Below are 14,684 nucleotides of genomic sequence, written 5' to 3'. Positions count from 1 at the left end.
TAATGAGCTTTAAATAAATAAGAACCACACAAATGAGGGGGTTGCCGCTGTTATTTTTCCTGCATTATGATTATAATCTAATGATACGATGATATGATTATGCTATTTTTTTTACTTTATATCATTTCATTGTATAAATGTGAGGCATAAAAATACAAGGTGCATTTATCTTGCCTAAAGTAATTTTTATGGATCTTCTGTGCTCTTGCTTCTTCATAAGGGATGGTCTTTATTTCAAGAAATATAAAAAGAGTTGAGGGTAAGGATGTTCTAACAATCACAATTAAAATTTATTTGACTCTAGGGTTTACAAATTAGAGCGTGGCATGCACGCAAACACACACACAGAATGACAGTGACAACAATGGCTGTGATACAGCTCAAACCAAATACTGGTCCCAGCACGGCTGTAATATGCTGATCTTGTAGTATCTATTGTTTTCCTTTTGCATAAGCTTTGTGATCTAATGCACCATTTCCAAAATCTGCACTGTTCTGTCTAAATGGTCCACGTATGATGACAGTAACTGTTAAGAGGTATGAGATGATTACTAACTTCCAGAAAACATTCAACAGAAGATGCCCGTACAGTAGTCACCATTAAAAGCTTAACAGCTGGAGGTTGAAAGTAAAGGTCTTTTCAGCTGTACTGTTTAAAAAAGTATGACTATCACAGTAAAGTTAATTACACAAAAGGCAACAATTGTAAAGATTGCAATAGAGAACACAGTAGATTGTTCAGAAAGTGGATCACATTTTCGGCTAAGTCTGAAATAGTTCTTGCAATGCTGTAAATTCTACCTACTAGATATCACACAATATAAATCAGACAGAAGAAGTTGTAAAAAGGTATTAAGAGCTTGGTCCTGCATTTCCGATTCCCCAAAATCTACCACAGAAGACTACAGGAATTTTGAATGTTCAGTGACTGCAGGACAGAACCCTCAGAGGACTGCAAAACATTGCTTCTTTTCAGTACTTACTATGTGTAAGTATTCAATTGATTTTCTTTGGCTTTTAAATTACTATCCCTTAATGTCTATAATGTGAAACCAAACCAAACCCAAACCACTAATAACTCCCCTCTCCCCTCAAAATAGTGCTATAAAATTAAATGAACCAAAAAAAAAAATAATCCCACATATCCAGAAAGTGTAGCTGTTACTTCATTATAAAACTACGGTGCAAAACAGGGGTTTATACTGGTCAGAATTGCGATAGCAATTGAAAATTTACACTGCAGGAGTGACTGCAAGCATTGCTTCTCCTGAACAATAGAAAAATCAAAACCAATTAGGCACTTGTTTTCTTGTTTAGTGAGAGATCATTCAGTGTGCTTAAAAATGATAGAAATATTATTTAAAAGAATGGTCTCGAGTGTAGCAATTGTATTGCTCAACTACAGCTACAATCCCTGATTCAGAACAGAGAACATGTGCTTATTATTTAGATTACGCTTAAAGTTGTACTGATAGGAATGGACTGGACACATGTTCAAGTGCTGTCCTGAATTGGGACAATTGCTGAATTCGGAGTTTTAAAAGACAATATAGTGGTGAGCTTCTTTTCATTATACTACAATACTAATTTTATCTTATCTGGCTCTGCTCTCCACAATATTATCCTAACACTTCCTAATAAAAAGAAAACAGGCATAAAATAAATAGGATAACCAAAGATTACATAATAAATATGCTACTAAGTGGGAGGAAAATATATTGCAACGTAAGGCTCTGTAGTGTTGCACAATCAAGAAATAGTTCCAGGTGCTCCAAAACACAACTCCTAATGTACAACACAAAGTTACCACGATACACCTGAAAAAGATTGGGAAGTAACAGATTAAACTTCTATTACATTAAACATTTGAAAATATAGCGAGTGGTCATGTGTTTCACTGCCCTTGGAGAACACCATGTGTTCTTTCACTGCTCCAATTGTCATCGGTTGTGAAGGAAAATTGAAAAGATTGGATTTTTAAAACTCCTTCAGACTTATAAAGTTACCAGTGTCCACATTGACTCGTAGCATTATCTCTGAAAGTAAAACAAACTCAGAAATTTTGTTGTCTCCGCTTCTTGGCATCCATCGCATCTAGGATAGGTTGCCTTTTTGCAGTGTACCTCTGACGAAGCTCTTCAATTTCTCGTTCCATCATAGGGTCCAAAGCCTTTAATCTCATCTGTAATTCTTCTAAACTTAGATTCTTTAACTGTAAAACAACCAAACAGGCAAACAAACAAAAACACAAAATAGGTTAAAAACGTATTACGATAAAAATGAAAACCACCTTTCATATCCTTTTAATTTACAGTTGCAATGTCTTTTTTCATACTGTGTGTGTATACATACATATATCCCTGTTCATGCAGTCAGAAGCCTTAGTGCGCTCCACAGTAAATAATTTAACAGCATATGCAAACACACACACATATGCAGTACAGTTAATAAAAAGAAAAAGCAGCAAACACTTCACATACCTTGTAAATACACTGTGAATAAATATAGGCCTGGAGTTAAACTCCTTAGGCTGAAAAAATGCACGCCATACTATACAGGAGTATATTCATGTACATACATTATACTGATTAATGAAATACTTCTTTACTGAATTCAGCCTCTCATAGCAGCCTTAAGAAATAGAGAACTGCTGTAAGGAATAGCCTGACGGATTTGGAGGTACTTTCTGATAAGAATGACAAGACACCTGCATTCCTCAACGCACCACTGCCAGGGCTAGGCAAGGCAAACTGCCAGCAGGGTGGTTAAATAATGCACAAACCAACCTCCTGAATTCGTGGGAGGGAGTTACCTTTGCCCACTCTCTTCTCTCACAGTGTTAATCAGTTCATTACATTTCATTCATTAAGAGCAACGGGTCATACAAGTAAACCCCTCCTCTGGCTACTTGGCTGCTGCAAGTAAAGGCTGGATCTCGGCAGGCACTGGGGCACGTCGGGCGTTACTGCCCCATCTGCTCTCGCAGGGCAGGATCTACATTTGAAATATCTTCCTTTGGTTGGCCTGTGTATTTTTTTCTTGAGCAAGTGGAGTACCTCTCTGCATTTCTCTCCTGTCAGAATTGCCTATGTGCCAATTACTCTTCAGTCAGAGATGAGTGTGGCACACATCGATAGATTGCAAACAGCACACAAGTTCATCCCAGGAAAGAGGCAATCTATATTTTGTTTGCAAATATGCTGGCATTGCAAACAAGCACACCACCTAACTCAGGAAAAAAAAAAAAGACAACATTTTCTGAATCAACCTACTAATGAGTCAACGCTTAGTTGATGAATCTAGGGCAGTCTTCCATCAACACCGTCTGATCTGCTTTCCCTGAGAAATGAAATGCTACTTTTGATCTTTATTTTTATCAGCTTCTGAGGCATGTAAATCAGCAGCACATATTGCTACATACGGTCCAAACCCCGGTGCTATGACTTCCACCAGTACACAATGTTGTACATAGTAAACAAATAACTTTAAGTCATAATCCACAGGGAGTCGAGCCCAGAAAATCATGCAAGAACATAGAGGAAAAGATACCCGTTTTCATTCCGTGTCATTTTAACAGTAAGATTCCTGTGAAAGAGAGAATTAGAAGCCAGAAGTAGAAACATCTTCAATGACCAAAGATCCTCAGAGCAGCATCAGCTTCAGACACCCCAGATGTGCTCAGCAGCTCATCATCACAAGGACAAATGGCACCTTTTGTTTCTTCGGAGGGAAGGAGTTGCCTCCCAAATAATTAAATACCCATATAATTAAACAGTCTGGTTTACTACACCTCTCCCCACTGATGAATGCAAGAAAGGATAGGGGAGAAGAATCATAATTTCTCGGACACCAAGACACTTACAGAAAAACACCTTCCCGCTTTCAGAGAAAGAAGAGATTAAAAAAAGTTCTTTTTTAGCCACTTGGTAAATGCAACCAGCATATTACAGACACTTTTCAGTGAGGATATTCTTTAGAGCAGTGAGGTGTCAGAGGAACTTGCAGTATTACAAGGCGACATAACGGCACTGATTCCCCTTTAACCGACTACAAGCAGCACGGATGAGAGAAGCAATAAAACTATGGTTTTTAGCATGTCGGGGAGGAAAAAGTCTATGATTCTATGATATGCAGCTTCATGGACTAGCAAATGGACTAAGGAAGGCACCATCAATAACCACTTGTGTGTTTGTGACAAGTGTCACTGATGATGTCTCCTGTCTGGTCTGGGTCAGCCACTTACTCCCTCTGAATCACCGCTGTAGACATCAGGCTTACACTGCACACAGTAGACTCAAATTCATGTGATCACATAATTATTCTGTGCTGAAAGACATATATATATATTTTTTAAATAAATTGTCAGAGAAGAATATGATGGGTATGTTTTTATTTAAATTTCAGTCAGGAAGCAGAGCCAGCAAACAGAATTAAATAATCTTTAAGGATCACAGACAGCTGGGCTGGAAATTAAAATACGAAGGGAATGAATTTTTAAATCCAGAGAATGAGAATTGTGCAGAGTGATCTCAGTCACGTCACCCAGGGGACTCAGGGAACTGCAGTACTCATCTGTATAAGTGGTTGATGCTTGGGACACTCAGAGGAAGCAAATGACAGAAAAGAGGGAAATGAAGGATCTGAAAACAGAGTTATGAATCTCATCTATCTGGCTTCAGATGCTGGATAAGACAGAAGTGGTCACAGAGCTCTACGCACCATAGAAAACCACTTAATCACATCTAAAAGCTGCAGCTCATTTTGGGATGTGTGTACGTTTGTGTGCACATATGTCTATGTCTCTTCAGCAAATTTCAGAATATTTTTTTCTCGACTTCTGTCTGTTTTACGGATATTACCTCCTGAACCCTAAAGCTGGCAAAAGAGCAAACACTGAATGCAACAGCAAACGTTAAGTGAGATGCGCAGAAACAACTCATACAGGAAATGTAATTATCCCTATGCAATTTATTCCCTTGCATGATGAATGTTTTGATTTGATTTCTTAAAGTGATAGAGCTTGGCACTCCCGTTTACTTTCACCTGCAAACAGCCTGCAATTTAAACAGCCAGAACTGATTTCCCGCGTAGTTTGTTGTTACAGAGGCAGTCTCCAGTGAATGGAGCTTCTGGAAGGCAAATGGAGCATTTGTCTTCGCTGGGACCCCTTGTATCACCTGGGAATCACTGGCTTTGGGAAAGCAACAGTCCCAGCTGAGACTTACAGCACCATGAACCTATCAATTAGGTGCAACACAATGTAAATACATAATATTTTAAAAAGATGTGTATATCTGTTTCACACACCGAGTCTTTCGGAGTGGCTATGCATATTCAGGTTTCTAGTAGAAAAAGTTGTGTAGAGAAAAAAAATCCTTTTCTTCCAAAAGGTGTATTTCTTAATTTAATAGCGAAAGAGACTTAAAATGAGTAAGAGAGGCAAGGAATAAGATACAAAGCAAAGCTGGATAACATTGAATAATTTCTTCTACAAGGTGACATTCTCAAGACAGTCGCATCCAAAGAAGCCCCGGTGGAACTCTATTAAAGGATGCTGACTGCCTACAAAGAGGCCAGCTCGAAGTTATCCCTGTGCAAGGAGCTCCCGCTGGTGCAAGCTGAATGCCAGCAGCTCTCGTCTCTGCCTCCTCCTCTCCCTGATGTAGGGTGAAATCCTGGTGGACGAAAGGAACCTGAGCAAAGAGGAGCTCCATCAGCCCAAGCTGCCAGTGGCAGAAGACCCTGTAGGCAGCACCACTCTGAGCTGGAGACAACCAGCACAGAAGCAAGGCACCTAACCCTGTGGCTGAATTACCGTTTCCAGTTGCACAACACAAGTCTCCTCTTAGGAGGCAGAAGTGTGGCAACCTGGTGTACCTCATCTTGAACTTTTAGCAAGTAGGACACCAATTGTCTGCCTCTTCCCGGCTCGCTGTTCAACTTATTCATAATTGGGTCAGTTTTCCAAGAAAGGCTACATGCAGAACTCAAAAAGCAGCAGAACAAATCAGAACCATTATCTGGGTTTTTAAGAAGCAGCTGTAAGCGCCGTAGCTAAAGAAAAACTAATCCAGTGGTATAATGGAAGGTAGCTGGATTGCAGCGCAGTTCTACCATTTCATCAGAGGATGATTTTCTATGAAGAAAACATTTTTATTCTGGTCGATGCTGGCTTCAGGTAGCTTGCTTTTTATTACATGTCTTCAAACAATGCCACGGAAGGAATTTTCTCCTCCCATACTGATGTGATCATCTCTTAGAACTAAAGTCCAGCATGGGAAGTACAACAAATTCTATTTTTATTTTTTTTTCAGTCTAACTTCTTGCATTCCAGATGGACCAGCTTCATTCGGACTGGCATTTTTAGCAAAGAATAATTACTTGCAGTCAATACTTCTGCCTGAAGGAAGACCTACAACATGCCTTACATATTCTGTTGGCAACCCTGGTCAAATCATATTGATGAAGATTCAGGCCAAAATGGTCAATTGGAAAATATATATGTGTTGCTGTCTAAAGACTAAAGCTCTCTAGTAATACAGTGAAAAGAAAGGAGATGATGTACAACCAAAAGTGGATTCTCAGAAGTCATCAAGTCAAGGGGTGCAATGCAAATCCTAATTACCTGTGTCCAGCAAAGGACTCAAGAGGAAGGAAAAGTATCTGAGATACTTGGTGGTGCCTGCAGACCATGAATTGCAGCGAAGGGGTCTGGAAAAGAGTCTGGAATTCATTAACTAGACTTGGCCAGCACATATCTATAGCCATCCAAACTTTTCAGGGGGCGAAATCCAAAGTTTTGGTGGATGTAGCACACTATAATCTTAATCCACCCTTGACAGCTAACGGAGGTAAATAAAATCTCTAGGCCTGTGATGTTTTCAATATGATAAAATTAGATTTCATTAGTAATTCCATAATGCATGAATTACCATTACAAACCTCCAGTCTATCAAACTAAATTATGGAATACTGCCATTAAGCTGGTGCAACGAAAACAAGCAAATGTATTTTCAGGGTCTAAATTGTTAAGAAAATAGATATTCAATCAAAAAATAATCTGTATCAAGTTTGTTGTGTTTACTTGAAAAAACAAGTTCTTCCTAGCAACTGCTTAAATGAATCTTACAGATGCAACATGCCTTATTAGAGGCCTTTGATTAAAAAAATATGGATTGTTAATACTGTATTCTGAGTCATCTATTTTCCCATCTGCTAGTAATTCCTACAATATGAACTATCAACAGAATGGCTAACAACAATAATTTTCTATGGCAATTGCAAAAGTGGGTTGCCTATAGCACTTTCTAAGATTTAACCAGTGCATGCCTTGGATTGTTTTGTGTTGTTAGTGGCCTTGGGTAAGAGAAACTCTCTTCCCGCTGTAGCTGTTCCTTTACCTTTGCTGAGCAGCTTTCTTCTCTTTTACGGAATGAGGTCCACTGGTGATTTCAAAATCCTTTTTACCAATGTAAAAAATCAGACTTGAGTCAGGATGCCAAGATAAAAGGTGGGCCTCTCCAAATCATTTTTCTGGTCTATGAATTCGTACCCCAACCCAAAAGCTCACTTATCTAGTAGGTTTTTTTAGCCCTACATGCAAGGAAATACACCACAGTTACCGTCAGCTGCTCCCGTGCAGCGACAAGGGGAGAACTGCTCTGCACATACATCAAAACTTACTGACCTGGCAGTAGCATCATCGGGCAATGACCTACTTGAAACACCCACTAGCCACACATCAGAGCTCTGAGCCGCTCTCATCGCAGCCTTGTTGTCGCTAGAACAGGCAAATCAGTCACAAGAGAAAAAAAACTTGGACAGGGAAGAGAATTTATTTCGGTATGTTTGGGAAGCGAGTATCCTTACTGCAAAACACAAAACATGGTGTTATATAAAAAATACAATGAATATAAAAAATAACCTCATTTACTATCACTGTTTTTGACGATTCACGTACGGGAGGGCAGAACCAGTAGCCTAACATATAAAACCAAAATTTTATTCCACAGGACTACCTTAAGCATTTTGAGGGTTAAAATAAGCACAGGACATTAACAGAAAATTAAACAGGGACAGCTTCAATTAATTTTAAAAAGTCCTTTTAGGAATAAATTTGTATATAAATGTTCCATGATTGATTCCTGTCTTCACTACTAGAACCCTCTCTGTTCATATATTAAAACCATATATCACTTTAACAACACAAAGCTTAATCTCAGTTACTATCATCAGCATTTCTCAGCTCTAGAAAGCTTTTCTCAGCTTCATACAAAGTTACACTGAAATAGCAAACCACCACCAACAAAAAATGAGTTTTCTATAGCATTAGTGCATGCTATCATTTGCATACCTTTGTTGCATACTACCCAGGGCTTTTCCTTTAAGTACACTAAGTATTGCCAATCCTAAAATTCAAAAATTACGAGCTGGGTCCTTAACCTTCATTAAACTACCAATAAAAAATTAGATTCCTAAAATGACAATTCCTTGGAGGACGGAGGTGTCTTTTTACTTCCCTTTTTATTTCTGAGTCATGACGAGGCAGCCAGAATCAAAGCATTTCTGCAATTGTAACGGCTAAACAGTTCAGGGAAAAAAAAAAAAAAAAACAAACTAGGAGCCTAAAACTTTAATGAGCTAACTTGACTACAGGAATTGAAATCTAAGGAAAAACACAAGTCATCATGAAAAGCCATGTAAAAATGATACTGAAACTCTTTCATATTGCAATTTTACAGTTCCTGACAACACTCGTCATGTAGTATGTGTTTATGCTTTATCATATTCTAAGCAGTTTAAATATCATTTACATTGTTTTTACTACTAAAGCTGCTGATGTTCACGTGGTTGGGGGGGTTATAATTTTCACTAAAAGGGATACAACAATGTAAATAGAACCTGAACATAGGGAAATAAACTGCAAGCAATGTATCCCAGGAAAACTGGTAGAAAATATCATTAATAAGTAACTTTGAGATCAATTCTTCACTATCTGATAGATAATAAATTTAAAGAGAGCACAAAAGAAAAAAAAAAGCGTACCAGTCTCTCTTGCTTCTGTCATTTAGAGAGTGTATTGTTACATTATACACTTACAACTGAGTCTGATGAAGCACGATATTTTAATTTGCTTTTGCCCTCTCTCTAGAATTGCATCATCCATCACAGACATTTTTCAAAATGACTTTTAGATTATCACAAGCAAAAAAAAATCACCGTTTGAAATGCCTTAGAGGGAGACCTTGGTGGTTTTCTTTTTTTAAATACTGTGATTTTCTATATCAGGCATCTCAAGCTACAGTTAGCCACAAAATACACTATAAATGTTTAGTGGAGCTCGCAACAGAGTAAATAATCTAAAGCTGAGGAAAAACACTCCATCTGGATATTTATGATGATATTTAAGCTGGGTGGCAAATATCACACACTGCTTATAGCAGAGCAGCTGCCACACCTGATCTAAAAGCACACAGGATCTCCTCCTGGCTCTTTCTGCTTTTGGAGGGGGGGGGATTAAAAAAAAAATAATTTCAAATATAACCCACATAGATACCAAGTTTTAAAACAAAAATGAATTCTGCAGCTAGAGTTTTTATTGTATTAGATATGTAGTAACTAAAAGTCTGCATTTTATATTTATTAATGTGTAAATCCCCAGGGCAAGCACTTTTAGTTGTCCTTCATAATTAGCTCAGCTATCAGCAGGTACCTCACAGCGCACTCAAGACACAAGAACTCCGTATCCCATTTCAGCAAATTGCAATTATCATTCAGCTATATATAAATGCAGATGTTACTTCAAAAGTTTTTTCAAGCTAAGGCACTGCCTCTTGACATTTGATTCTTCCAGGAGAAGATCACTTATAAAATGCTCAGAAAACAACATTTTTACATCTTTTTAAAGTTCTGTTTATCTACATGCAAATGTAAACTGCATTAACTACCGAGATACAAAAGATTTGGGATCAGAAGCATTAAAAAATGTAAAACTCATTCAGCTAAGGACCCCCAAACATAGCAAAGAGATAATAAAATATGAATGATGTTCCATTTTTGCTACAATATTTTCTAAATGCAAAACTGTATTTAGAAGTAAAGTTAAAGGCATAAAGAATATGACATGCAAGTCCTGAAGTTAAGAAGAAAACAGTATTAAAACCTGCAAATTCGTGAAATACATAATGATATCACTTAAAGCTATTTTACTTTAATAGTTCAATTTAAGATGATATGAGAAAAAAATTTAAACACATTAAATAATCAGGATCTCTGTAAGGCACACGAGATACATACATGCAAAGTTAAGCCCAGACGCAGAAAAGCATTTAACCTGAAGAGCTATGGAAGAGGCTAAAAGAATTTTAAACTAAACCTTAAAGCTCAGTGTCCTAGTGAAGAGCAACACAGGCGAATCTCAAACCTCTCAGAAATACAGAATGTTCATGCCCCAAACTAAAACAAAAACAGATACAGCAAAACTAAGTTTTCCTGACACGGAAAGTCTGCGGGAGGACGGCCTCCCCCCGGCCCTAAATGCACACACAAATTCTTATCTCGTTTGCCGACGAACCCTGACTTGGTTATATTCTTTATAAGGAAGAAAACTCAGTTCGGTTTAAAACAGCCTATTCAGAAAGGATCGAGGAAAATAACATGTCATCTTTAATAAGTGGAAAAATGATAGACATATTGTTTGCTGGTTTGCATTTCATGCAGAAAGCATTCTAGCAGTCACGTCTGACAACGTATAGGTTTCAACCGCTTTGGGTACAAGACGGACAGGAAAAATCTTATGTCCAGAAACTTAGGGTAATTTACAGGCAACAACGGCCAGGTTTCATATTCCCTATGGGAAGGAAGAAAATACTGCAAAGACAGCAAAAAGACAGCGAAACGGAGACATCATTTGATAGAGGCCTGAGATACACCAGGAAGGGCCGAAGCTGAACGCAGCAACTGGGCAAAGCCAGGGCTAAGAGGAGAAGTTTAACCCAGCTGTTAGTCACAGCAGGGAGAAACAGAGACTCCTGCCCCACAAAAACCACACAGATTAATGCCCTGGGGACAGGGGAGATGGAAAGGAGGACAGCCAAACCTAGCTGAGGGGGGCACAGACACAGGGCCTGCGGATGCTGCACAGGGACCTGCAGCAGCTGGGGAACAAGGCCCCAGTCCCAGATCGCTGCCCTGCAAGGACAGCTCTGGTGGTAGGAAAACTGATCGAAACCCATCCGGAAACTTTCTTAACATCTTCAAGAACTCAGAAGATTTTTGAAAACTTCTTTACAAGCCGAAGGGACGCTCTAATTCTTCCTAACAACACAGCTGTTTCACTGAAGTCTTATCTGCAAATCAGCCAGACAATGCTGAGTTTCAGCAGGCTCGCTGAAGCAGGATCAGTTTTTCTTTCAGTGAAATGCACCAGCCCTACGTTTATGAAACACAATTTTAATTAAAAAAACACTGAGCATCAAACAATCTTTAGCCAACCTGGCGAAATCCACATCACAATGGACTAAATGTCCAGATTTGCTGCTGTCTTGCTTCTAGTCCAGACTAGATTAGATCTAAAATAAGTTAACAAATACAGAAATTGATAACCTATCACACAGTACCACTAAGATTGCAGGTTTTCAATAATACACACTGTCTTATCCTTTAAAAACAAGGACACTACTCTCACTACAAGTATCATACTAAGAAGTATCCTGGAAGTAAGAAAATATAGAACAAGACAATAATTAAAACACATGAATCAAAAGGCCCATGAACCAAAACACACAAGCAATATTAAATAACAGTAAAAAGCACTATCATTTTAATGAACACGAAATGCAGGCTATTTCAACACTGACACACAATCTAATTCTATTATCTAAAACACAATCCACCCTGTGAAAAGTGAGATGCTTGCTGTATTATTAGTGTAGAAACCTCGTTTATTTACTGAACAAGATAAAATGACTCAGTGGCATATTCACTTACTGAGTCCCAGAATTGCCAAAATCACTTGCCAGAGAAATATTTTATTATCAAATATTTTGTCCATGACTCAAACATTCATGTGATTAAGCCAAAAATTAGCTTTCTTACCTTCACAGTATTATCTCCTAGGAAGGTCTACAACATTTGATCTACTCACTTTGCTACAGAGCGCAGAACATTAGTTTGTTTAATCAGGTTTTTTTGATTACAGTTTGCAGATATAGTTGTGGTTTATTACGATGAGGGAAAAACATTAGACAGAGCCAACCTCAATGCAAACAGGTACTGTGGAAGCTTTTGTGACAACACTGTCAATTAATCCCAGTCCCAATTCATAGCACTCACTATTCCACTTCCGCATCTCTGGAGTAAATTACATCAATTATACAGCCCACAGCAAGGGAATGGTACAAGCTCTGCAAACCCTCCGGACGTATGATGTGACCCCAGCCTCAGTAGAATCCTTCTGGCCTCTTTACCCACTGCTGTTTTTCAATTCATTTTACTGATTATCTACATTTTGGTTGTGTTTCAAAAAAAAAAAAAATCAGTCAAGAAAAGGAAAAAAAAAACATACCATAAAATCCTATTACTTGTACAGTATCAGTAAAGGAAAATAATCATAAAATCTTATTCATTACATAGTGTATCAACAATGAAAATACTACACATACTGCACTTGAAGTTGAGATGGCTGTAACTTCAAATCTAAGTCCTTCTCCTGAAAAACACTGAAATCTAATCTAGGTTTTAAACTTGATTAGCATTCATAATTTGGAGACTGAAGTAAAAGCAAGGGCCTCTTCTATATTATTTCCAACTCTAACCATCATGGCAGGAAATACTGAAGAGCTCCTATCAAGCTCCAACTCACGCCAAACAATCCATCCAGCACATTCCTAGACTGTATAAAAAGGATAAGGAAAATGTGAGCCAGACAAATGCACTCCTCAAATACAAGGTGTCAGTACTCAGACAAAATCTGTGCTCAATTCAGTCAACTATTATGCAGTTCACAGGCTCATCTTTAAATAAAATTATGTTTCACAACTGCACTTTCAGAAGTAATTAAAAGCTGATTTCAATTTACATTGCCTTGTAAAAGCAGTTCAACTGTCAAGACCGCCTTCAGGGTAGTGCTTTTCCAAAGTAAAGACAAAAATATAAATGCTAGAGTTATTAAATGCTCTTGCAATGTATTTAAAATGCATCACTGGGTTTTCTGCTCACAGCACATCTATTCCTCAGTATGAATGGCATGCTGTATTCAGAGACATAACACTGAACACACACAAGGTACAAATTAATGGGTCTGATCGCCTATTAAGTGTCATTGCTCAGAGCCTGAAGAACAGAGAGGGTGTGAACAACTCCCTCATCACCAACAGATCTAATGCATATGCATGAGTGCAAACGCAGGGAAACATAGGGCTAGTGTCAGACAGACTGCATATCTGTCCTAGACTTTCTGTATTAAATATGAATTTAGCAACACGCGTGGATTACTTTTGGATACAGTTATTGCACGTATCTGGATGCAGACATTAGACTTAATGTTGAAGAAAAACTACTCAGAAAAAAGCACAAATATTACACATTCTTGAGTTGATGCTAATGAAATTCACCTTACATGGCAGAAGGATGAAATAAAAATCAGTATCTTTAAAAGGTTAACATATTAAATGTCACAAGTAGAAAACAGCACCTTATCAAGTAGTTTAAAAACTGGTTTTAAAATACAGGAATAAATCTTAAGAACTGTAGAAATGCAATAACTGAAGGAGTCCCCAATGCTCCGCTCCGCTCCTCTCCCTCTCCTCTCCCCTTTCAATCTGTATAAAAAAGAGGGATATTTCCATTTGTATGCTCGAATGATTTTCCATGAAGAACCTACAAGTGACAGAAAAATGGATTTTGGCTTTAAGCCACCGTCTTCAGAAAAGCTGTTAGGGTTTGAATACAAACTGCCTTGTTGAACTACCACACATATCGAATAATGGACCAATTTGCTTATTCTCTTCTTCCAGAAGAAAAAAGCTGCCAGATCTGGTTTGGATGGGTGAAAAATTATACCTCGTTTTCTGCTTACTGTCTTTGAGACTTGCACTGCTGCTGACACAGCTGAAGACCTTGCATTCTTACGGTCTGAAATCACAGTGTAATCGAAGCCTAGATGTCCCAGCATCCTATCATCAGAGAAGTTACGCTAACAATTTAAGAACACTATGGACATGGATAAGGCAATGGCAGGTTTTTTTTGATGCCACTGAGAAGGTAAGGTTTTCATTATAATATTCGTAGTTAATCCTATGCACACACTTGCACACAGTTGAAATTACATATGCCATGTATTTTCTAAGAATTCACAATGCTGTAATGTGAAATATATTAGGGAAAACAAAAAATAATTTATTATGGCAAATTATTGTTACAGGTGAATGTCAAATTCACCAAAGGCTTTAATAAAAGGCACAATCAATATAAATAATGACTTCAAAATATTTTAAAATTTCAAACATATCAGGAGATATTTTAAAGTTGCAACATAGCATATTGTATAAAAAACATGGGCTTGTTTAACCTTTCATTTTTAAAAATAATTAATTTGATAGTTTCCACTCTCACTAATGATTCTGACTTTAGGCACTCATTTACAGAAGTATTGGCTTCTTGCAGTCCTCAACCATTCTGAACCC

General features: G+C 37.9%; 1 protein-coding gene across 1 annotated transcript in view; it reads right to left on the bottom strand.

Moving 5' to 3' along the window:
• Window positions 1-253: 253 nt before the first annotated feature.
• Window positions 254-14,684, bottom strand: part of STK3 (serine/threonine kinase 3) — a 139,552-nt gene continuing 125,121 nt past the window's right edge. Inside the window, exon 11 of the mRNA XM_083821808.1 lies at window positions 254-2,212. Coding sequence (XP_083677934.1) covers window positions 2,054-2,212 — 159 coding nt within the window. The 3' untranslated portion in view covers window positions 254-2,053. The remainder of the gene's footprint in view (window positions 2,213-14,684) is intronic.

Source organism: Anser anser, assembly GCF_964211835.1.
Source record: "Anser anser genome assembly, chromosome: 2".
In the NCBI taxonomy this organism is placed as follows: Eukaryota; Metazoa; Chordata; class Aves; order Anseriformes; family Anatidae; genus Anser; species Anser anser.
This window is presented reverse-complemented; position numbering and strand designations above follow the sequence as displayed.